Consider the following 20,170-nt stretch of genomic DNA (forward strand, 5'->3'; position numbering starts at 1 on the left):
ATTCATCAGTGGGGGACTCGTGAATTCATCAATGGGGGGACTCGTGAATTCATCAATGGGGGGACTCGTGAATTCATCAATGGGGGGACTCGTGAATGCATCAATGGGGGGACTCATTCATTCATCAATGGGGGGACTCGTGAATTCATCAATGGGGGCACTCGTGAATTCACCAATGGGGGGACTCGTTCATTCATCAATGGGGGGACTCGTGAATTCACCAATGGGGGGACTCGTTCATTCATCAATGGGGGGACTCGTGAATGCATCAATGGGGGGACTCGTTCATTCATCAATGGGGGGACTCGTGAATGCATCAATGGGGGGACTCGTTCATTCATCAATGGGGGGACTCGTTCATTCATCAATGGGGGGACTCGTGAATTCATCAATGGGGGGACTCGTTCATTCATCAATGGGGGGACTCGTGAATGCATCAATGGGGGACTCATTCATTCATCAATGGGGGGACTCGTGAATTCATCAATGGGGGGGATTCGTGAATTCGTCAATGGGGGGATTCGTGAATTCGTCAATGGGGGGAAAGGGAAGGGAAGGCGTCAAAGGGAGGGAGGGGCTTAAAGGGAGGGAGGGGCTTAAGAGAGTCGGAGGGGCTTAAAAGGGAAGGGCTTAAAGAGAGGGAGGAGCTAAGTGAGGTGGGAGGAGCTTAAAGGGAAGGGCTTAAAGGGAGGGAGGAGCCAAGTTAGGTGGGAGGAGCTTAAAGGGAGGGAGGAGCTATGTGAGGTGGGAGGGGATTGAAAAGAGGGAGGAGGTTAAAAGCAGGGAGGGGCTTAAGAGGGTGGGAGGGGCTTAAAGGAGGGAGGGGCTTAAAGGGAGGGAGGGGTTAAAGGGAGGGAGGGGCTTAAGAGGGTGGGAAGGCCTTAAAAGGGAAGGGCTTAAAGGGAGGGAGGAGCTAAGCGAGGTGGGAGGGGCTTAAAAGGAGGGAGGGAGTTAAAGGGCAGGAGGGGCTTAAAGGGGTGGGAGGGGCTTAAAGGAGAAGGGGTTAAAAGGAGGGAGGGGTCTAAGGGGGTGGGAGGGGCTTAAAAGGGAAGGGCTTAAAGGGGTGGGAGGGGCTTAAAAGGTGGGAGGAGTTTAAAGGGAAGGAGGGGTTTAAAGGGATGGGAGTGGCTTAAAGGGGAAGGGCTTAAAGGGAGGGAGGGAGCTAAAGAGAGGGAGGGGTTAAAGAGAAGAAGGGGTTAAATGGGTGGGAGGGGTGTAAAGGGAGTGGGAGGGGCTTAAAAGGAGATGGGTTAATGGGGTAGGAGGGACTTAAAGGGAGGGAGGAGCTAAGGAATGTGGGAGGGGCTTAAAGGGAGTGGGAGGGGCTTAGCAGGGTGGGAGGGGCGCTTATACCGGGTGGGTGGGGTTTGGGGTTTGAGGGAATAAAGGGAGTGGGAGGAGTTTAAAACGAGAAGGGGGCGTGGTCCTGTCTTGTGGGCGTGGCCAGAATTGGGTGGGGCCGGTATGGGGCTGGGCGAGGCCTGCCCTTGGGCTGCATCCGATTGGCTGACAGTTGGGGCGGGTGTGGCCCGGGGCGTGGCTGCCTGAGGCTCCCTCCCTGCGTCCCCATTGGTGGATGGCAGAAGTGGGCGTGGCCATGGAGGAGGGGCGTGGCCAGGCGGGGCGGAGCCAATCAACTGCACCCACCGAGGAGGGAGGGAAATGAGGCAAAAAGCGGGAATCCGAAGGGGGAGGAAAGGGGAATTGGGGCAAAAAGCAACAGATTTGGGCAAAACTGGGGCAGGGGAAGGGGCGGACCCCCCCGTGTCCGTCTGTTTGCATCTGATCCGACGTCCATTGCCTGGCCCCAGGGCTCCATCCATCCGTCTCCATGGCTCCATCCCGTATCCATGGCTCCATCCATCCGTCTCCATGGCTCCATCCCATATCCATGCCTCCATCCCTTATCCATGGCTCCATCCATCCCATATCCATGCCTCCATCCCGTCTCCATGGCTCCATCCCATATCCATGGCTCCATCCCATATCCATGGCTCCATCCATCCCATACCCATGGCTCCATCCATCCCGTCTCCATGGCTCCATCCCATATCCATGGCTCCATCCATCCGTCTCCACGGCTCCATCCCATATCCATGCCTCCATCCCGTATCCATGGCTCCATCCATCCCGTATCCATGGCTCCATCCCATATCCATGGCTCCATCCCATATCCATGGCTCCATCCATCCCTTATCCATGGCTCCATCCATCCCGTATCCATGGCTCCATCCATCCTGTGTCCATGGCTCCATCCCGTATCCATGGCTCCATCCATCCCATATCCATGGCTCCATCCCATATCCATGCCTCCATCCCGTATCCATGGCTCCATCCATCCCATATCCATGGCTCCAACCATCCCATATCCATGGCTCCATCCTGTATCCATGGCTCCATCCATCCCGTATCCATGGCTCCATCCATCCCATATCCATGGCTCCATCCCGTATCCATGGCTCCATCCATCCCATATCCATGGCTCCATCCCATATCCATGCCTCCATCCCGTATCCATGGCTCCATCCATCCCATATCCATGGCTCCAACCATCCCATATCCATGGCTCCATCCTGTATCCATGGCTCCATCCATCCCGTATCCATGGCTCCATCCATCCCGTATCCATGGCTCCATCCCATATCCGTGGCTCCATCCATCCCCTATCCATGGCTCCATCCCGTATCCATGGCTCCATCCCATATCCATGGCTCCATCCATCCCGTATCCATGGCTCCATCCCATATCCGTGGCTCCATCCATCCCCTATCCATGGCTCCATCCATCCCGTATCCATGGCTCCATCCCATATCCGTGGCTCCATCCATCCCCTATCCATGGCTCCATCCCGTATCCATGGCTCCATCCATCCCCTATCCATGGCTCCATCATCCCGTATCCATGGCTCCATCCCATACCCATGGCTCCATCCCGTATCCATGGCTCCATCCCGTATCCATGGCTCCATCCCATATCCATGGCTCCATCCATCCCCTATCCATGGCTCCATCCATCCCGTATCCATGGCTCCATCCATCCCGTCTCCATGGCTGCATCCCTCCAAAGCATCCCAACATCCATCCCTTCTTCCTCCCTCTCTTCCCAGGTCCACCTTGATGCCCGCCCCACATCCCAGCATCCCTCTGTCCTTCATCCACGCCTCCATCCATCCCTCTTGAGGCCTTCCAGCCATCCCAGTGTCCGTCGCAGCGCATTCCAGGCCTCCAGCCATGCATCCCAGCATCTCCCACTCATCCCAACGCCCATCCCAATGCTTCCCATCCATCCCAATGCCCATCCCATCCATCCCAGTGCCCATCCCAATGCTTCCCATCCACCCCACTGCCCATCCCGTCCATCCCAATGCCCATCCCACCACCTCCCATCCATCCCAACACTCATCCCAATGGTTTCCAACCATCCCAATGCCCACCCCAACCCTTCCCATCCATCCCAATGCCCATCCCAACCCTTCCCATCCATCCCAATCCCCATCCCAACCCTTCCCATCCATCCCAATGCCAATCTGAACATCTCCCATCCATCCCAATGCCTATCCCAACACTTCTCATCCATCCCAATGCCCATCCCATCCATCCCAACACTCATCCCAATGGTTTCCAACCATTCTAATGCCCATCCCAACACCTCCCATCCATCCCAGTGCCCATTCCAACCCCTCCCATCCATCCCAACACTCATCCCAATGGTTTCCAACCATTCCAATGCCCATCCCAACACCTCCCATCCATCCCAACACTCATCCCAATGGTTTCCAACCATTCTAATGCCCATCCCAACACCTCCCATCCATCCCAGTGCCCATTCCAACCCCTCCCATCCATCCCAACACTCATCCCAATGGTTTCCAACCATTCCAATGCCCATCCCAACACCTCCCATCCATCCCAATGCCCATCCCATCCATCCCAGTGCCCATCCCAATGCTTCCCATCCACCCCACTGCCCATCCCGTCCATCCCAATGCCCATCCCACCACCTCCCATCCATCCCAACACTCATCCCAATGGTTTCCAACCATCCCGATGCCCATCCCAACCCTTCCCATCCATCCCAATGCCCATCCCAACACTTCTCATCCATCCCAATGCCCATCCCAACCCTTCCCATCCATCCAATGCCTATCCCAACATCTCCCATCCATCCCAACACCTATCCCAACACTTCTCATCCATCCCGATGCCCATCCCATCCATCCCAACACTCATCCCAATGGTTTCCATCTATCCCAACACCCATCCCAACGCCCATCCCCCATCTCCCCCGTCCCCCCCCACCCCCCAAAGGCCCCATTTTTTGGGCCCCTCCCCCCTTCTTGCCCCTCCCCCCCCGGGCTCCGCCCATTTCTTTCTTCTTCCTCCCGCCCCTCCCCCCCCCTTTTGGGCCAGGAAAACGGGGCCGTTTTGGGGGGGGTTTCTTGGGGCTTTTCCCACTTTTTTCGCACCTTTTCCTTCTTTTTTTGAGGGTTTTTTGGTGGTTTTTTTGTGGTGTTTTTTTTTTCTTTCTTTCAACCGGCCCCTCCCCCACCCCGTCGCCCCTCCCCCTCCCCCCCCCCCCCAATTTTTCCTCCTTCTCTTCCCTTGGTCCAGGTTTGCTCGCCAAAAAGCGCGAGGACGGCGCGGCCGCCGGCCCCCCCCCGGACGCAGGTAGTTTTGCTGCATGGTTTTCCCGTTTTCCGGCGTTTTTGGGGTCTTTCCTTGCTTTTTTTGAGCCCCTCCCCCTCCTTTTTCTTTCTTCCCGCCTTTTTTTTTTTTTTTTTTTCTGGGGGGGGGATGGTGGTGGTTTTTGGTTTTTTTTGTTTTTGGTTTTTGGTTCTTTTCCGCTGCTTTTTTGGGTTCTTTTCGCCTCTTTTGGCCGTGGCGGGGGCGGGGTTGGGGGCGTTTTTGGTTTTTTTGTGGTGATTTTTGGGTGGTTTTTTGGTCGTTTTGGAGCCTCCCCCCCTGTCACCCCCCCCCCCATCCCCCTCCCCCACCGGGGTCCCCCCCCTTGTCCCATCCCCATCAATGGGGCTCCCCCCCTTGTCTCCCCCCCTTTCCCCTCATTCAACCCCATCGTGGGGCGCTCGTTGCCATGGAAACAGCCCCGGGGGAGGGGCGGGGGGCACCCCGGTAACACCCCCCCCCCCAAACTTCACTTTGTGATCCCTGCCCCCCACCCCCCCCCATTAAAGGGCTTGGGGGTCCCCAAAGTGACATTGAAGGGGGTGGGGTTGGGGTCCCCAATGGTGTCCCCATGGTGGGGGTGGCCTTGACCCCCTTCCCCCCTTCCAACCCCCCCCCAGACATCCGGGACAGTGGGAAGAAGCCGGTGATGCTCTTCCTGCATGGGGGCTCCTACATGGAGGGCACCGGGAACATGTTCGACGGCAGCGTCCTGGCCGCCTACGGCAACGTCATCGTCGTCACCATGAACTACCGGCTCGGCGTGCTCGGTACGGCAATGGGGGGCGTCCTAGGGGCAGTGGGGAGCTCGGTGCGTCAACGGGGGCCATGGGGACCTCATTGGGTCAATGGGAGCCATGGGGAGGTCAATATCTCAATGGGGGCCACGGGGACATCGTTGGGTCAGTGGGGGCAATGGGGAGGTCAGTGGGTCAATGGTGGCCATGGGGAGGTCAATGGGTCAATGGGTGCTGTGTGGAGGTCAATGGGTCAGTGGGGGCAATGGGGAGGTCAGTGGGTCAATGGTGGCCATGGGGAGGTCAATGGGTCAATGGGTGCTGTGGGGAGGTCAATGGGTCAGTGGGGGCAATGGGGAGGTCAGTGGGTCAATGGTGGCCATGGGGAGGTCAATGGGTCAATGGGTGCTGTGGGGAGGTCAATGGGTCAGTGGGGGCAATGGGGAGGTCAGTGGGTCAATGGTGGCCATGGGGAGGTCAATGGGTCAATGGGTGCTGTGGGGAGGTCAATGGGTCACTGGTGGCCATGGGGAGATCAATGGGTCAGTGGGGGCAATGGGGAGCTCTGTGGGTCAACGGGGGCCATAGGGACCTCATTGGGTCAGTGGGAGCCATGGGGAGGTCAACGGGTCAATGGGGGCCATGGGGACCTCAGGGAGCCAATGGGGGCCATGGGAAGGTCAATGGGTCAATGGTGGCCATGGGGAGGTCAACGGGTCAATGGGGAGGTCAATGGGTCAATGGGGGCCGTGGGGGATATCATTGGGTCAATGGGGCCATAGGGGATATCATTGGGTCAATGGGGGCCATGAGGAACATCATTGGGTCAATAGGGCACAATGGGAAGGTCAATGGGGCACCATGGGGTTACCATGATGGGGAACCTCTTTGGGTCAATGGGGCACCATGGGGACCCTCCTTATGTTGATGGGCTGGCTTTGGGCCCATGGGGCCAGCACTGCTGAACGTGGTCCATGGGGCAGGAGGTGTCCCCCTTGCCCCCATTGCCCCCCATTGTCCCCGTTGTGCCCCCAGGCTTCCTGAGCACCGGGGACCAGGCGGCCAAAGGCAACTACGGGCTCCTGGACCAGATCCAGGCGCTGCGGTGGCTCAACGAGAACGTGGGGCACTTTGGGGGCGACCCACAGCGCATCACCATCTTCGGCTCCGGCGCCGGCGCCGCCTGCGTCAGCCTCCTCATCCTCTCCCACCACTCGGAAGGTACCGGAGCCGCTTCCTCCCCCCCCCACCTGCCCCCCAAGTGAGCCCTCCTGGCACAGGCCAGCCATGGGGCCCTCTTCCCCTGTCCCCAGCAGCCCTGGTGGGGCTCCATCCCCTGTGCCTGTGCCCCATAGACCATGATGGTCCTTCATCCCACATCCATGGACCACGATGGGTCTCCGTCCCGTGTCCCACAGACCACAATGGGTCTCACTGCCCATATTCCATAGACCACAATGGGTCTCCATGCCCATATCCCATAGACCACAATGGGTCTCCATGCCCATATCCCATAGACCATGATGGGTCTCCATGCCCGTATCCCATAGACCACAATGGGTCTCCATGCCCATATCCCATAGACCACCATGGGTCTCCATGCCCATATCCCATAGACCACAATGGGTCTCCATGCCCATATCCCATAGACCACCATGGGTCTCCATGCCCATATCCCATAGACCACAATGGGTCTCCACGCCCACATCCCATAGACCATGATGGGTCTCCATCCCATATCCCATAGACCACAATGGGTCTCCACGGCCATATCCCATAGACCACAATGGGTCTCCACGCCCATATCCCATAGACCACCATGGGTCTCCATGCCCATATCCCATAGACCATGATCGGTCTCCATGCCCATATCCCATAGACCTCCATAACCCCTCTCCCCACCGCTGCCCGCAGGTCTCTTCCAGAAGGCCATCGCGCAGAGCGGCACGGCCATCGCCAGCTGGTCGGTCAACTACCAACCGCTCAAGTACACGCGGCTGCTGGCGGCCAAGGTGGGCTGCGAGCGCGCCGACACCGGCGCCGCCGTCGAGTGCCTGCGGCGCCAGCCCTTCCGCGCCCTGGTGGACCAGGACGTGCAGCCGGCGCGCTACCACGTGGCCTTCGGGCCGGTGGTGGATGGCGACGTGGTGCCGGACGACCCCGAGATCCTCATGCAGCAAGGCGAGTTCCTCAACTACGACATCCTCATCGGCGTCAACCAGGGCGAGGGCCTCAAGTTCGTGGAGGACTCCTTGGAGAGCGAGGACGGGATCTCGGCCTCCTACTTCGACTTCACCGTCTCCAACTTCGTGGACAACCTCTACGGGTACCCCGAGGGCAAGGACGTCCTGCGGGAGACCATCAAGTTCATGTACACGGACTGGGCCGACCGCGACAACGGCGAGATGCGCCGCAAGACGCTGCTGGCGCTCTTCACCGACCACCAATGGGTGGCGCCGGCGGTGGCCACGGCCAAGCTCCACGCCGAGTACCAGTCGCCCGTCTACTTCTACACCTTCTACCACCACTGCCAGACGGACGCCCGGCCCGAGTGGGCCGACGCGGCGCACGGCGACGAGATCCCCTACGTGTTCGGGGTGCCCATGGTGGGCGCCACCGACCTCTTCCCCTGCAACTTCTCCAAGAACGACGTGATGCTCAGCGCCGTCGTCATGACCTACTGGACCAACTTCGCCAAGACAGGGTGCGTGGGGCACCCCCAGGGGGATGGGGATGGGGGGGGGCTTCCCCGTGGTCATGATGGATGGGTGGTTGGGTGGGTGGATGGATGATGGGTGGATCGTAGGTGATGGATGATGGGTGGATGGATGGATGATGGATGGATGGAGGATGGATGATGGGTGGGTGGTTGGGTGGATGGATGGATGGATGATGGGTGGATCGTAGGTGATGGATGATGGGTGGATGGATGGATGATGGATGATGGGTGGATCATAGATGATGGGTGGATCGTAGGTGATGGATGATGGGTGGATGGATGGATGATGGATGATGGGTGGGTCATAGATGATGGGTGGATGATGGATGGATGGATGATGGGTGGATCGTAGGTGATGGATGATGGGTGGATGGATGGATGATGGATGGATGGAGGATGGATGGATGATGGATGATGGATGAATGATGGATGATGGATGATAGATGATGAGTGATGTATGATGGATGATGGATATCTGGTGATGGATGGATGATGGATAACGGATGATAGATAATGGATGATGGATGGATTATAGATGATGGACGATGGAAGATGGATAACTGGTGATGGATGGATGATGGATGGGGGATGGATGATGGATAGATGATGGATGATGGATGACAGATGATGGATGATAGATGATGAGTGATGTACGATGGATGATAGATAACTGGTGATGGATGGATGATGGATGATGGATGGCAGATGATGGATGGATGATGGATGATGGATGAATGATGGATGACAGATGATGGATGATAGATGATGAGTGATGTACGATGGATGATGGATAACTGGTGATGGATGGATGATGGATGATAGATGATGAGTGATGTACGATGGATGATGGATAACTGGTGATGGATGGATGACGGATGATGGACGGATGATGGATAACAGATGACGGCTGGATGACAGACGATACCTGATACCCGCTAACCCCCCCAAACCCCATCTCCCTGCCCCCCCAACTCCATGTGCAGGGACCCGAACCAGCCGGTCCCGCAGGACACCAAGTTCATCCACACCAAACCCAACCGCTTCGAGGAGGTCGTGTGGACGCGCTTCGACGGCAAGGACAAGCGCTACCTGCACATCGGCCTCAAGCCCCGCGTGCGCGACCACTACCGCGCCAACAAGGTGGCCTTCTGGCTCGAGCTCGTGCCCCACCTGCACAACCTGCACCAGCTGCCCCACGCCTCCACCACCACCCGCCTGCCCCCGCCGCCGCGGCGGCCCCCACCCGCGGCCACGCGGCGCCCGCCGCTCCCGTCGCTGCCGCCCCACGGCGACGAGGAGGACGAGGAGGGAGGTGAGGAGGAAGAAAGCAACGGTGGGGCAGGGGGGGGCCGGCGCCGCTTCGCCCCGTTCCCGGGGGATTCCCGGGATTACTCCACGGAGCTCAGCGTCACCGTGGCCGTCGGAGCCTCCCTCCTCTTCCTCAACATCCTGGCCTTCGCCGCCCTCTATTACAAGCGGGACAAGAGGCCCCCGTTGGAAGCAAGGCCCGGGGGGTGCCCCCGGCGTTTAAGCCCCCCCCCCACAACCACCACCACCACCATGAGGGGGGGCGGGGGTGTCGGGGGGGGCCCTCCCCCCCCCAATGACCTCCTGGGGCACGGCGGGGGCGGCGGCGGGGGGGGGATGGAGGAGGAGTTGGTGTCGCTGCAGATGAAGCATCCCGAAAGGGGGGGGGGGCCGCTCCTTGGCATGGGGGGCGGGGAGCCCCCCCCGGGACCCCCGGACTATACCTTGGCGCTGAGGAGAGCCCCCGAGGACGTGCCCCTCGTCACCCCCAACACCATCACCATGGTGCCGGGGGGGCTCCCCAACCTGCACCCCTTCGCACCCCCCTTCCCCCCCGGCCATAACAGTGCCCTGCCCCATCCCCACTCCACCACCCGCGTATAGTGGGGCTCTGACATCCCCCACCCCCGCCGCCCCCCAAAACCAACCCCACCCCTCCCCCCCAGCCATCCATAGCCCAGCCCTATGGGGATGGGGAACCCCCCCTATATGGACAGTGAGGATGGGGACCCCCCCATAGCACCCATATGGACAATGGGGATGGGGAACCCCCTGTAGCCCCCATATGGATAATGGGGATGGGGACCCCCCCATATGGACAGGAGGGATGGGGCTCCCCCCCGACCCCCCATATCCAGACACTGCGACCCCTAAAGACTTAAAGGGGGGGGACACACAATAGCCCCCCACAATAGGGGTCCCCTAAAGATACTTGGGGGGGGGGGGCACGACAAGCGACTGGGGTGCCCCCCCCCATACATATCAAGGCTTGGGGGTCCCCCCATATCGTTGGGGGGGGATGGAACAAGCAAGGAGGAGGAGCCCCATAGGGGGGTTTTGGGGTGCCCCCCTCCCCCCTTGTTGCATGATCCCGAAATGCCTCAAACCCGGGAAAACAAGGAAAAAATGACTCCCAAAGGGGGGGGGAGGGGCGATGCCACACCCCCCCCTCACCCTGAGTCCCCTCCCCCCACTGTGACCTTTAACCCATGGGGGAGGGGGCTCTTGGCTCTTCCCCCCCCCCCTTTGTGTCCCTTCCCCCCCCCCTTTTCTTTCTTTTGCGCTTTCTGTACAAAGAAACTTGTGCCAAACGCAGCGGTTTTGGGGTCCGGGGGGGTCACGGGGCCCCCCCACCCCATCCCCCCCCCCCCCGCCCCCCCCCCCCCCCCCCCCGTGCCAAGATGGCCGCCGGTGCCACCCAAGATGGCGGATGGGGAGCGTGAGATGGCGGCCGGGCGACCTCGAGCATCACTTCCCCACCCCCCCCACCCCCAAAATAGGCCGGTTGCCATGGCAACCATGGGAAGGGGGGCAGGGGTACCAACGGGACGGTGGCCATGGCAACGCGATGACCTCATCAGCCGGTTGCTATGGGGGGGGGGAGGCTCCCCCCCATCCATCACCAGTTACCGCGGCGACCGGGAGCCTGTGGGTACCACCATCCCCGTTGCCATGGCGACCTCACCTTTGACCTCGGCCTGAATCTGTTGCCAGGACAACCAACCCCCTCCCCCCCCCCGGACATCTCCCCCCCCCCCATCCTTAGCCTGTTGCCATGGCAACCCCATCCCACCCCCCCCCCTTGCTACGGTGACGTCACCGGTTCCCATGGCGACGCAGCCCCTCCCCCCCCCCTTTTCCCTTTTCTCCCCCCCTCCAAGAGCATCTATTTTTATTCCCGGGGGGCCGCGTGGGGGAGGGGGGGAGGGGGCGGGGCCTCGGGATGGGCGGGGCCTCGCGGGGGGGAGGGGGGAGGGGCGGCCCCGGGGGTGTTTTTAAGAAAAAAAAAATATAAAAAAGAGTTCCAAAAAAAAAAAACAAACCCCAAAAACCGCCCAAAAGGAGGAAGCGTTTGTTCCGGCGGGAGGCGCGGGTTGCCATGGGAACAGGGAGGGCTCCGCCCCCGGCGCTGGGTACCGCGGCGCTCCCATTGGAGGAGGCGCAGCACTGCGGCGCCCCCTGGCGGCCGAGGCGGGGATCGGAGTGGGAATGGACTGGGATCGGACTGGGATTTGAATTGGGATTGGACTGGGAATGAATTGGGATCGGAGTGGGAATGAACTGGGATTGGACTGGGAACGAATTGGGTTCGGCCTGGGGCTGAACTGGGATTGAATTGGGAATGAATTGGGATTGGACTGGGAATGAATTGGGGTCGGACTGGGGCTGAACTGGGAATGAATTGGGACTGAACTGGGATTGAATTGGGATTGGACTGGGAATGAACTGGGATTGGACTGGGAATGAATTGGGATTTAACTGGGAATGAATTGGGGTTGGACTGGGGCTGAACTGGGAATGAACTGGGATTGAACTGGGAATGAATTGGGATTGGACAGGGAATGAACTGGGATTGGACTGGGAATGAATTGGGATTTAACTGGGAATGAATTGGGGTTGGACTGGGGCTGAACTGGGAATGAATTGGGAATGAATTGGGAATGAATTGGGATTGGACTGAGAACGAATTGGGGTCGGCCTGGGGCTGAACTGGGATTGAACTGGGATTGGACTGGGAATGAATAGTGTTTGGACTGGGATTGGACTGGGAATGAATTGGGATTAAACTGGGAATGAATTGGGGTCGGACTGGGGCTGAACTGGGATTGAATTGGGAATGAGCTGGGATTGAATTGGGATTGGACTGGGATCAAATTGGGAACAGACTGAGACTGAGCTGTGATTGAATTGGGAATGAATTGGGATTTGAATTGGGATTGGACTGGGGCTGAACTGGGATTGGACTGGGATCACTCTGAGAGCAAACTGGGATCACTGTGGGTGACTACTGGGAGCAAACTGGGACCGTACTGGGACCAAACTGGGATTGCACCGGGCCTGAGCTGGGAGCACACTGGAAGCAAACTGGGAATGCACCGGGGCTGCACTGGAAGCAAACGGGGACTGAACTGGGATGCACTGGTCCCACACTGGGATGCTCTATTCTCTCATTGGTCCAGCCTGGGATGCTCTGGTCTCTCATTGGTCCACACTGGGATGCTCTGGTCTCTCATTGGTCCAGCCTGGGAAGTGCTGGTCTCTCATTGGTCCACACTGGGATGCTCTGCTCTCTCATTGGTGCACACTGGGATGCTCTGGTCTCTCATTGGTCCACACTGGGATGCTCTGCTCTCTCATTGGTCCACACTGGGATGCTCTGCTCTCTCATCGGTCCACACTGGGATGCTCTGCTCTCTCATTGGTCCACACTGGGATGCTCTGCTCTCTCATTGGTCCACACTGGGATGCTCTGCTCTCTCACTGGTCCACACTGGGATGCTCTGCTCTCTCATTGGTCCACACTGGGATGCTCTGCTCTCTCATTGGTCCACATTGGGATGCTCTGGTCTCCCATTGGTCCACACTGGGATGCTCTGGTCTCTCATTGGTCCACATTGGGATGCTCTGGTCTCTCATCGGTCCAGCCTGGGATGTGCTGGTCTCTCATTGGTCCACACTGGGATGCTCTGCTCTCTCATTGGTCCACACTGGGATGCTCTGCTCTCTCATTGGTCCATGCCGGGCGTCTCGCGCAGCCGCGGACGGGGTGGGGGAGGGGCCAACCTCCTCCCTTTCCTCCCCCATCGGGCCCCTCCCCCCTTTCCCCCCCCTCACGCCTCGAGACCCGGCGGCCGCGCGACCCCTCCCCCCCTTCCTCCTCCTCCTCCTCCTCTTCCTCGCGCGCGCGGCCCCCCCCCCACTGCTGCGGCCCCCGGGGGGGGGAGGGGCACGGAGCGACCCTGCCCCCCCTTCATTCACATCCCCCCCTCCCCCACCTCCACCCTCGTGCGGGGCGCGCGGGGAACCCCTCCCCCTCCATTCCCACCCCACCCCCCCTCCCCCCACGAGCCCATTGACACCCCCCCCCCCAACCCCTCCCCCCACTTTGACCCCCCCTTGACCCCCTCCCTTTGCGCCTCCCCCCCCCGCCATGGCGGCCTTGGCCAGCTCCTTGATCCGGCAGCAGCGGCGCGGGGGGGGCGGGGGGGGGGGTCCGGAGGGGGCGCCCCTCCCCCCCTCCATGCCCCGCCCCCCGCCCCGCCCCCCCTCCCTCTGCCAACAGCAGCTCCGGGGGCTCGTGGCCAAAGTGCGGGGCTGCGGCCGCAGGGGGGGGGCCCGGGGGGGGACCCCAGGTGAGGGGGGGGGGGGGGGGAGGGGCGGGGCAATGGGGGGAGGGGCAATGGGGGAGGGAGTTACGATAGAGGGGGGGATGGGGGGGAAGTGTCATGGGGGGGTGAGGAGGGGTCATGGGATGGGGGGTCCCATAGGGGTCATGGGATGGGGGTCCTATGGGGGGTCATGGAGGGGGGGACCCATAGGGGTGATGGGATGGGGGTCCTATGGGGGGTCATGGAGGGGGGGGGGACAAGATCCCATATGGGGGTGATGGGGAGGCTCCTATAGAGGGGAAAAGGGGTGCAGAGGGGTCCTATGGGGTGGGAGAGGTGATGGGAGGGGGTCCAATAGGGGTGATGGGGGGGGAGGCTCCTGTGGGGTCCTATGGGGCTATAATGGGGGCGAAGATCCCATGGGGGGTCCTATAGGGGGGGAACGGGTGCGGATGGGTCCTATGGGGCGGATGTGGGATGGGGGGGGCCTTGTGGGGCTCCTATGGTGGTCCCTATGGGGGGTCCCTATGGGGGTCCTTGGGAGGGGTCCCTGTGTGAGTCCCTATGGGGGTCCCTGTGGGGGGGTCCCTATGGGGGTCCTTGGGAGGGGTCCCTGTGTGAGTCCCTATGGGGGTCCCTGTGGGGGGGTCCCTATGGGGGTCCTTGGGAGGGGTCCCTGTGTGAGTCCCTATGGGGGTCCCTGTGGGGTTCCTTGGGGGGTTCCCTATGTGGGTCCCTATGGGGGAGTCCCTATGGGGTGCGGGGGTCCCTGTGTGTGGGTCTCTATGGGGGGTCCCTATGGGGTGAGGGTTCCTATGGGGGGGTCCCTATGGGGTGTGGTTCCCTATGGGTTCTCTATGGGGTGTGGGTCCCTATGGGGGGGTCTCTATGGGGTCCCTATGGGGGGGTCTCTATGGGGTCCCTATGGGGGTCCCTGTGTGTGGGTCCCTATGGGATGTGGGTCCCTATGGGAGGTCCCTATGGGATGGGGGTCCCTGTGTGTGGGTCCCTATGGGATGTGGGTCCCTATGGGATGTGGGTCCCTGTGTGTGGGTCCCTGTGTGTGGGTCCCCATGTGTGGGTCGCTGTGGGGTGTGGGTCCCTGTGTGTGGGTCCCTATGGGATGTGGGTCCCCATGTGTGGGTCCCTGTGTGTGGGTCCCCACGTGTGGGTCGCTGTGGGTCAGAGCCGCCGCTGAGGGGCGCTGTGGGTGTGGGTCCCTATGGGATGTGGGTCCCCGTGTGTGGGTCCCCACGTGTGGGTCGCTGTGGGTCAGAGCCGCCGCTGAGGGGCGCTGTGGCGCGGCTGCGCTCGGGGCACGGCCACCTCCTGCAGATGGCGCCCGACGGGAGGCTGGAGGGCACGCGCGAGGAGGCGGGGCCAGGCAGTGAGCGGGGGCGGGGCTTGGCGAGGGGGGGCGTGGTCTATAGGGAACGTGGGGCGGGGTTTGAGGAGGGGGCGTGGTCTGCGTGGGAAAAGCGGGCGGGGCTTAATGGGGGTGGGAAGGGGAGGCGTGGCCTACAGGGAACGTGGGCGGGGCTTAAGGAGGGGGAGTGGTCTGCGTGGGAAAAGGGGGCGGGGCTTAATGGGGGAGGCGTGGCCTATAGGGAGCGTGGGCGGGGCTTAAGGAGGGGGAGTGGTCTGTGGGAAGGAAGGGGCGGGGCTTAAAGAGGAGGCGGGGCCCGGTAGAGGGCTGGGCATGGGAGGAATCAGGGGAGGGGGCGTGGCCTATAGGGAAGGTGGGCGGGGCTTACGGAGGGGGAGTGGTCTGTGGGAAGGAAGGGGCGGGGCTTAATGAGGGGCGGGGGGGCAATATGGAACGTGGGCGGGGCTTAAAGAGGAGGCGGGGCCTGGTAAAGGGATGGGCATGGGAGGAATCAGGGAAGGGGGCGTGGCCTATAGGGAACGTGGGCGGGGCTTACGGAGGGGGGGGAGTGGTCTGGGGAGGGGCAGGGCTGTGGGAGGCGTGGTCTATGGAAAACGTGGGCGGGGTTTGAGGAGGGGGCGTGGTCTGCGTGGAGGAAGGGGCGGGGCTTAATGAGGGGGGCGGGCCTGTGGGAGAGGGCGTGGTCGGCATCAGGGAAGGGGCGGGGCTTGGGGGGGGTCTTAATAAGGGGGCGTGGCCTATGGAAGGGGCGGGGCTTGAGGGGTGGGGAAGGGAGGGCACTGGGAGGCATTGGGGTCAATGGGGGGCACTGGGGGGGTATTGGGGGCACTGGGGGGGTATTGGGGAGCATAGGGGTCATTCGGGGGTCACTTGTGGGTCAGCCCCACATCTCCCCCCCCCCAGCGCTGTTCAACCTCATCCCCGTGGGGCTCCGCGTCGTCGCCATCCAGGGCGCGCGCGCCGGGCGCTACGTGGCCATGAACGGGGCCGGGCTCGTCTACAGCTCCGTGAGTGACCCACAGCGACCCACAGCGACCCACGGAGCCCGTTAGGACCCATAACTGCCCCCTTCAGACCCATATCCCCCCCTTTGGGACCCATAACTGCCCCCTTCAGACCCATAACCCCTCCTTTGGGACCCATAACCCCTCCTCTGGGACCCATAACTGCCCCCTTCAGACCCATAACCCCTCCTCTGGGACCCATAACTGCCCCCTTCAGACCCATAACCCCTCCTTTGGGACCCATAACTGCCCCCTTCAGACCCATAACCCCTCCTTTGGGACCCATAACTCCCCCTTTGGGACCCATAACTCCCCCTTTCAGACCCATATCCCCCCCTTTGGGACCCACATCCACCATCCAACATCACTGAGTGGTCCAGCAGCGCATCCCCATTACCCCCACTCCAATGGTTCCCTCTGGGTCCCAATGGGTCTCTATGGGTCCCTATGGGTCCCTATGGTTCTCTATGGGTCCCAATGGGTCTCTATGTGTCCCTATGGGTCCCTATGGGTCGCTCTGGGCCTCTATGGGGTCCCTCTGTGGTCTCTGTGTGTCCCTATGTTTCTCTATGGGTCCCTATGGGTCTCTATAGGTCCTTATGGGTTCTCCCTATAGGTCCCTGTGGGGTCTCTATGGGTCTCTATGTGGTCCCTGGGTCTCTATGGGTCTCTATGTGGTCCCTGGGTCTCTATGTGGTCTCTATGGGGTCTCTATGGGTCTCTGTGGGGTCTCTATGTGTCCCTATGTGTGCCTATGGGTTCCTATGTGTCTCTATGGGGTCCCTATGGGGTCCCTATGGGGTCTCTATGTGTCCCTATGGGATCCCTTTGGGTCCCTCTGGGGTCTCTATGGGGTTGCTATGTGTCCCTATGTGGTCCCTATGTCTCCCTATGAGTCCCCATGGTGTCTCTATAGGGTTGCTATGTGTCCCTATGTGGTCCCTATGTGTCCCTATGGGGTCCCTATGACTCCCCATGGTGTCTCTATGGGTCCCTATGTGTCCCTATATGGTCCCTATGTGTCCCTATGACTCCCCATGGTGTCTCTATGTGGTCCCTATGTGTCCCTATGAGTCCCCATGGTGTCTCTATGGGTCCCTATGTGTCCCTATGTGGTCCCTATGTGTCCCTATGAGTCCCCATGGTGTCTCTATGTGGTCCCTATGTGTCCCTATGAGTCCCCATGGTGTCTCTATGGGTCCCTATGTGTCCCTATGGGGTCCCTATGTGTCCCTATGAGTCCCCATGGTGTCTCTATGGGGTCGCTATGGGTCCCTATGTGTCCCTATGTGTCCCTATGAATCCCCATGGTGTCTCTATGGGGTCGCTATGGGTCCCTATGTGTCCCTATGTGTCCCTATGAGTCCCCATGGTGTCTCTATGGGGTCGCTATGGGTCCCTATGTGTCCCTATGTGTCCCTATGAGTCCCCATGGTGTCTCTATGGGGTCGCTATGGGTCCGCCCCCCAAGTGTGGGTCCCTGCCCCCCCCCAGGTTCACTTCACGGCCGAGTGCCGCTTCAAGGAGGGGGTGTTCGAGAGCTACCACGTGCTCTACGCCTCGGCCCTATACCGGCAGCGCCGCTCGGGGCGCGCCTGGTACCTGGGGCTGGACCGGCACGGCCGCCCCATGGCGGGGCCCCGCGTGCGCAAGGACAAGGCCGCCGCGCACTTCCTGCCCCAGCTGCTGGAGGGTGAGCGGGGGGAATGGGGCTGGGCTGTGGGGCTGGGCTGTGGGGCTGGGCTGTGGGGCTGGGCTATGGGGCTGGGCTATGGGGGAATGGGGTATGGGGGAATAGGGGGTATGGGGCTGGGGTATGGGGCTGGGCTGTGGGGGAATGGGCTATGGGGCTGGGCTGTGGGGGGAATGGGGTATGGGGCTGGGCTATGGGGGGAATGGGGTATGGGGCTGGGCTGTGGGGGGAATGGGGTATGGGGCTGGGCTATGGGGCTGGGCTGTGGGGCTGGGCTGTGGGGCTGGGCTGTGGGGCTGGGCTGTGGGGGGAATGGGGTATGGGGCTGGGCTGTGGGGGGAATGGGGTATGGGGCTGGGCTATGGGGCTGGGCTGTGGGGCTGGGCTATGGGGCTGGGCTATGGGGCTGGTCTAGGGGGGAATGGGGTAAGGGGCTGGGCTGTGGGGCTGGGCTGTGGGGCTGGGCTGTGGGGCTGGGCTAGGGGGGAATGGGGTATGGGGCTGGGCTGTGGGGGAATGGGGTATGGGGCTGGGCTAGGGGGGAATGGGGTATGGGGCTGGGCTGTGGGGGGAATGGGGTATGGGGCTGGGCTATGGGGCAGGGCTGTGGGGCTGGGCTATGGGGCTGGGCTATGGGGCTGGGCTGTGGGGCTGGGCTGTGGGGCAGGGCTAGGGGGGAATGGGGTATGGGGGAATGGGGTATGGGGCTGGGCTGTGGGGCTGGGCTGTGGGGCTGGGCTGTGGGGCTGGGCTAGGGGGGAATGGGGTATGGGGCTGGGCTGTGGGGGAATGGGGTATGGGGCTGGGCTATGGGGCTGGGCTGTGGGGCTGGGCTGTGGGGCTGGGCTATGGGGGTAATGGGGTATGGGGCTGGGCTATGGGGGAATGGGGTATGGGGCTGGGCTATGGGGCTGGGCTGTGGGGCTGGGCTGTGGGGCTGGGGTAGGGGGGAATGGGCTATGGGGGGAATGGGGTATGGGGCTGGGCTATGGGGGGAATGGGGTATGGGGCTGGGGTATGGGGGGTAATGGGGTATGGGGCTGGGCTATGGGGGGAATGGGGTATGGGGCTGGGCTATGGGGGGAATGGGGTATGGGGCTGGGGTATGGGGGGAATGGGGTATGGGGCTGGGCTATGGGGGGGAATGGGGTATGGGGCTGGGGTATGGGGGGAATGGGGTATGGGGCTGGGCTATGGGGGGGAATGGGGTATGGGAATGGGGTATGGGGCTGGGGTATGGGGCTGGGCTGTGGGGGGTAATGGGGTATGGGGCTGGGGTATGGGGGAATGGGGTATGGGGGTCAAGGGTTATGGGGCTGGGCTATGGGGCAGAGTTTTGGGACTCAGCTATGGGGCTGGGCTATGGGGCAGGGCTGTGGGGCAGGGCTATGGGGCTGGGCTATGGGGCAGGGCTGTGGGGCAGGGCTATGGGGCAGGGCTATGGGGCAGGGCTGTGGGGCGGGGCTATGGGGCAGGGCTGTGGGGGTTATGGGGTATGGGGCTGGGCTATGGGGCAGGGCTATGGGGCAGGGCTATGGGGCAGGGCTGTGGGGCAGGGCTATGGGGCAGGGCTGTGGGGGTTATGGGGTATGGGGCTGGGCTATGGGGCTGGGCTATGGGGCAGGGCTGTGGGGCTGGGCTATGGGGCAGGGCTATGGGGCAGGGCTATGGGGCAGGGCTGTGGGGCAGGGCTATGGGGCAGGGCTATGGGGCAGGGCTATGGGGCAGGGCCTCACCCCCCCCCCCGCAGTGGCTCTGTACCGGGAGCCCTCCCTGCACGAGGTGGAGGAGCCCCCCGGGCCCCCCCCCGAAGCCTCCAAGCCGACCTGTGACCTCTGACCTCCATCACGTGACCTCCGACCTCCATCACGTGACCTCTGACCCCCGAACTGTGACCTCTACCCACCCACCCTGACCTTTTGACCCCCATCACATGACCTCTGGCTCACATCTGTGCCCTCCGACCCCAAACTGTGACCTCTGAGCCCATCGGTGACCTCTGACCCCCACTGTGACCTCTGACCCCCCCCCCCCCCCATCATGTGACCTCTGACCCCATCTATGACCTCTCTGCACTGATCCCCCCCCCCCCCATAGGGCACGTGGGGACCCGAGCCCCCCCCACAAGCCCCGCCCCCTCCCCCTTGGCCCCGCCCCCGTGACCTTTTCTATGACCCCGACACTGTGCAGGCCCCTCCCCCCCTCGCGCACCGAGAGCAATAAAAGCCCCGCCCCCCCCCCCCCCGCGCGGGGCCCCGCCCCCCCCCCCCCCCCCCCCGCATGATTGGTCAGCTCCTTCCGGCCACGCCCCC

General features: G+C 61.8%; 2 protein-coding genes across 2 annotated transcripts; both read left to right on the top strand.

The window, feature by feature from the left end:
- Window positions 1-4,581: 4,581 nt before the first annotated feature.
- LOC134156838 (neuroligin-2-like) lies at window positions 4,582-10,078 on the top strand. The gene is made up of 5 exons (XM_062605216.1): window positions 4,582-4,667; window positions 5,303-5,452; window positions 6,455-6,640; window positions 7,334-8,123; window positions 9,122-10,078. Exons 2-5 carry the CDS (start codon window positions 5,332-5,334, stop codon window positions 10,047-10,049), a joined length of 2,025 nt encoding a protein of 674 aa, XP_062461200.1. The 5' UTR covers window positions 4,582-4,667; window positions 5,303-5,331; the 3' UTR covers window positions 10,050-10,078.
- A 3,509-nt stretch (window positions 10,079-13,587) lies between these two features.
- Window positions 13,588-19,780, top strand: LOC134156839 (fibroblast growth factor 11-like). The gene is made up of 5 exons (XM_062605217.1): window positions 13,588-13,798; window positions 15,051-15,161; window positions 16,065-16,168; window positions 17,660-17,858; window positions 19,609-19,780. Exons 1-5 carry the CDS (start codon window positions 13,597-13,599, stop codon window positions 19,695-19,697), a joined length of 705 nt encoding a protein of 234 aa, XP_062461201.1. The 5' UTR covers window positions 13,588-13,596; the 3' UTR covers window positions 19,698-19,780.
- The last annotated feature ends 390 nt before the right edge of the window (window positions 19,781-20,170 follow it).

Source organism: Pezoporus occidentalis, unplaced genomic scaffold (genome assembly GCF_034315485.1).
Source record: "Pezoporus occidentalis ecotype Australia unplaced genomic scaffold, CSIRO_AGI_Poc_V1 ctg905, whole genome shotgun sequence".
NCBI lineage: Eukaryota > Metazoa > Chordata > Aves > Psittaciformes > Psittacidae > Pezoporus > Pezoporus occidentalis.

What these genes read in the sequence shown, in the direction of transcription:
- LOC134156838 (XM_062605216.1), top strand. Translation starts at nt 5,332, where the DNA reads ATGCTCTTCCTGCATGGGGGCTCCTACATGGAGGGCACCGGGAACATG. An exon ending in CCTCTCCCACCACTCGGAAG is followed by an intron (nt 6,641 to 7,333) that starts GTACCGGAGCCG and finishes CGCTGCCCGCAG; the next exon opens with GTCTCTTCCAGAAGGCCATC. An exon ending in ACCAACTTCGCCAAGACAGG is followed by an intron (nt 8,124 to 9,121) that starts GTGCGTGGGGCA and finishes CTCCATGTGCAG; the next exon opens with GGACCCGAACCAGCCGGTCC.
- LOC134156839 (XM_062605217.1), top strand. Translation starts at nt 13,597, where the DNA reads ATGGCGGCCTTGGCCAGCTCCTTGATCCGGCAGCAGCGGCGCGGGGGG. An exon ending in GGCCCGGGGGGGGACCCCAG is followed by an intron (nt 13,799 to 15,050) that starts GTGAGGGGGGGG and finishes GCTGTGGGTCAG; the next exon opens with AGCCGCCGCTGAGGGGCGCT. An exon ending in CCTGCCCCAGCTGCTGGAGG is followed by an intron (nt 17,859 to 19,608) that starts GTGAGCGGGGGG and finishes CCCCCCCCGCAG; the next exon opens with TGGCTCTGTACCGGGAGCCC.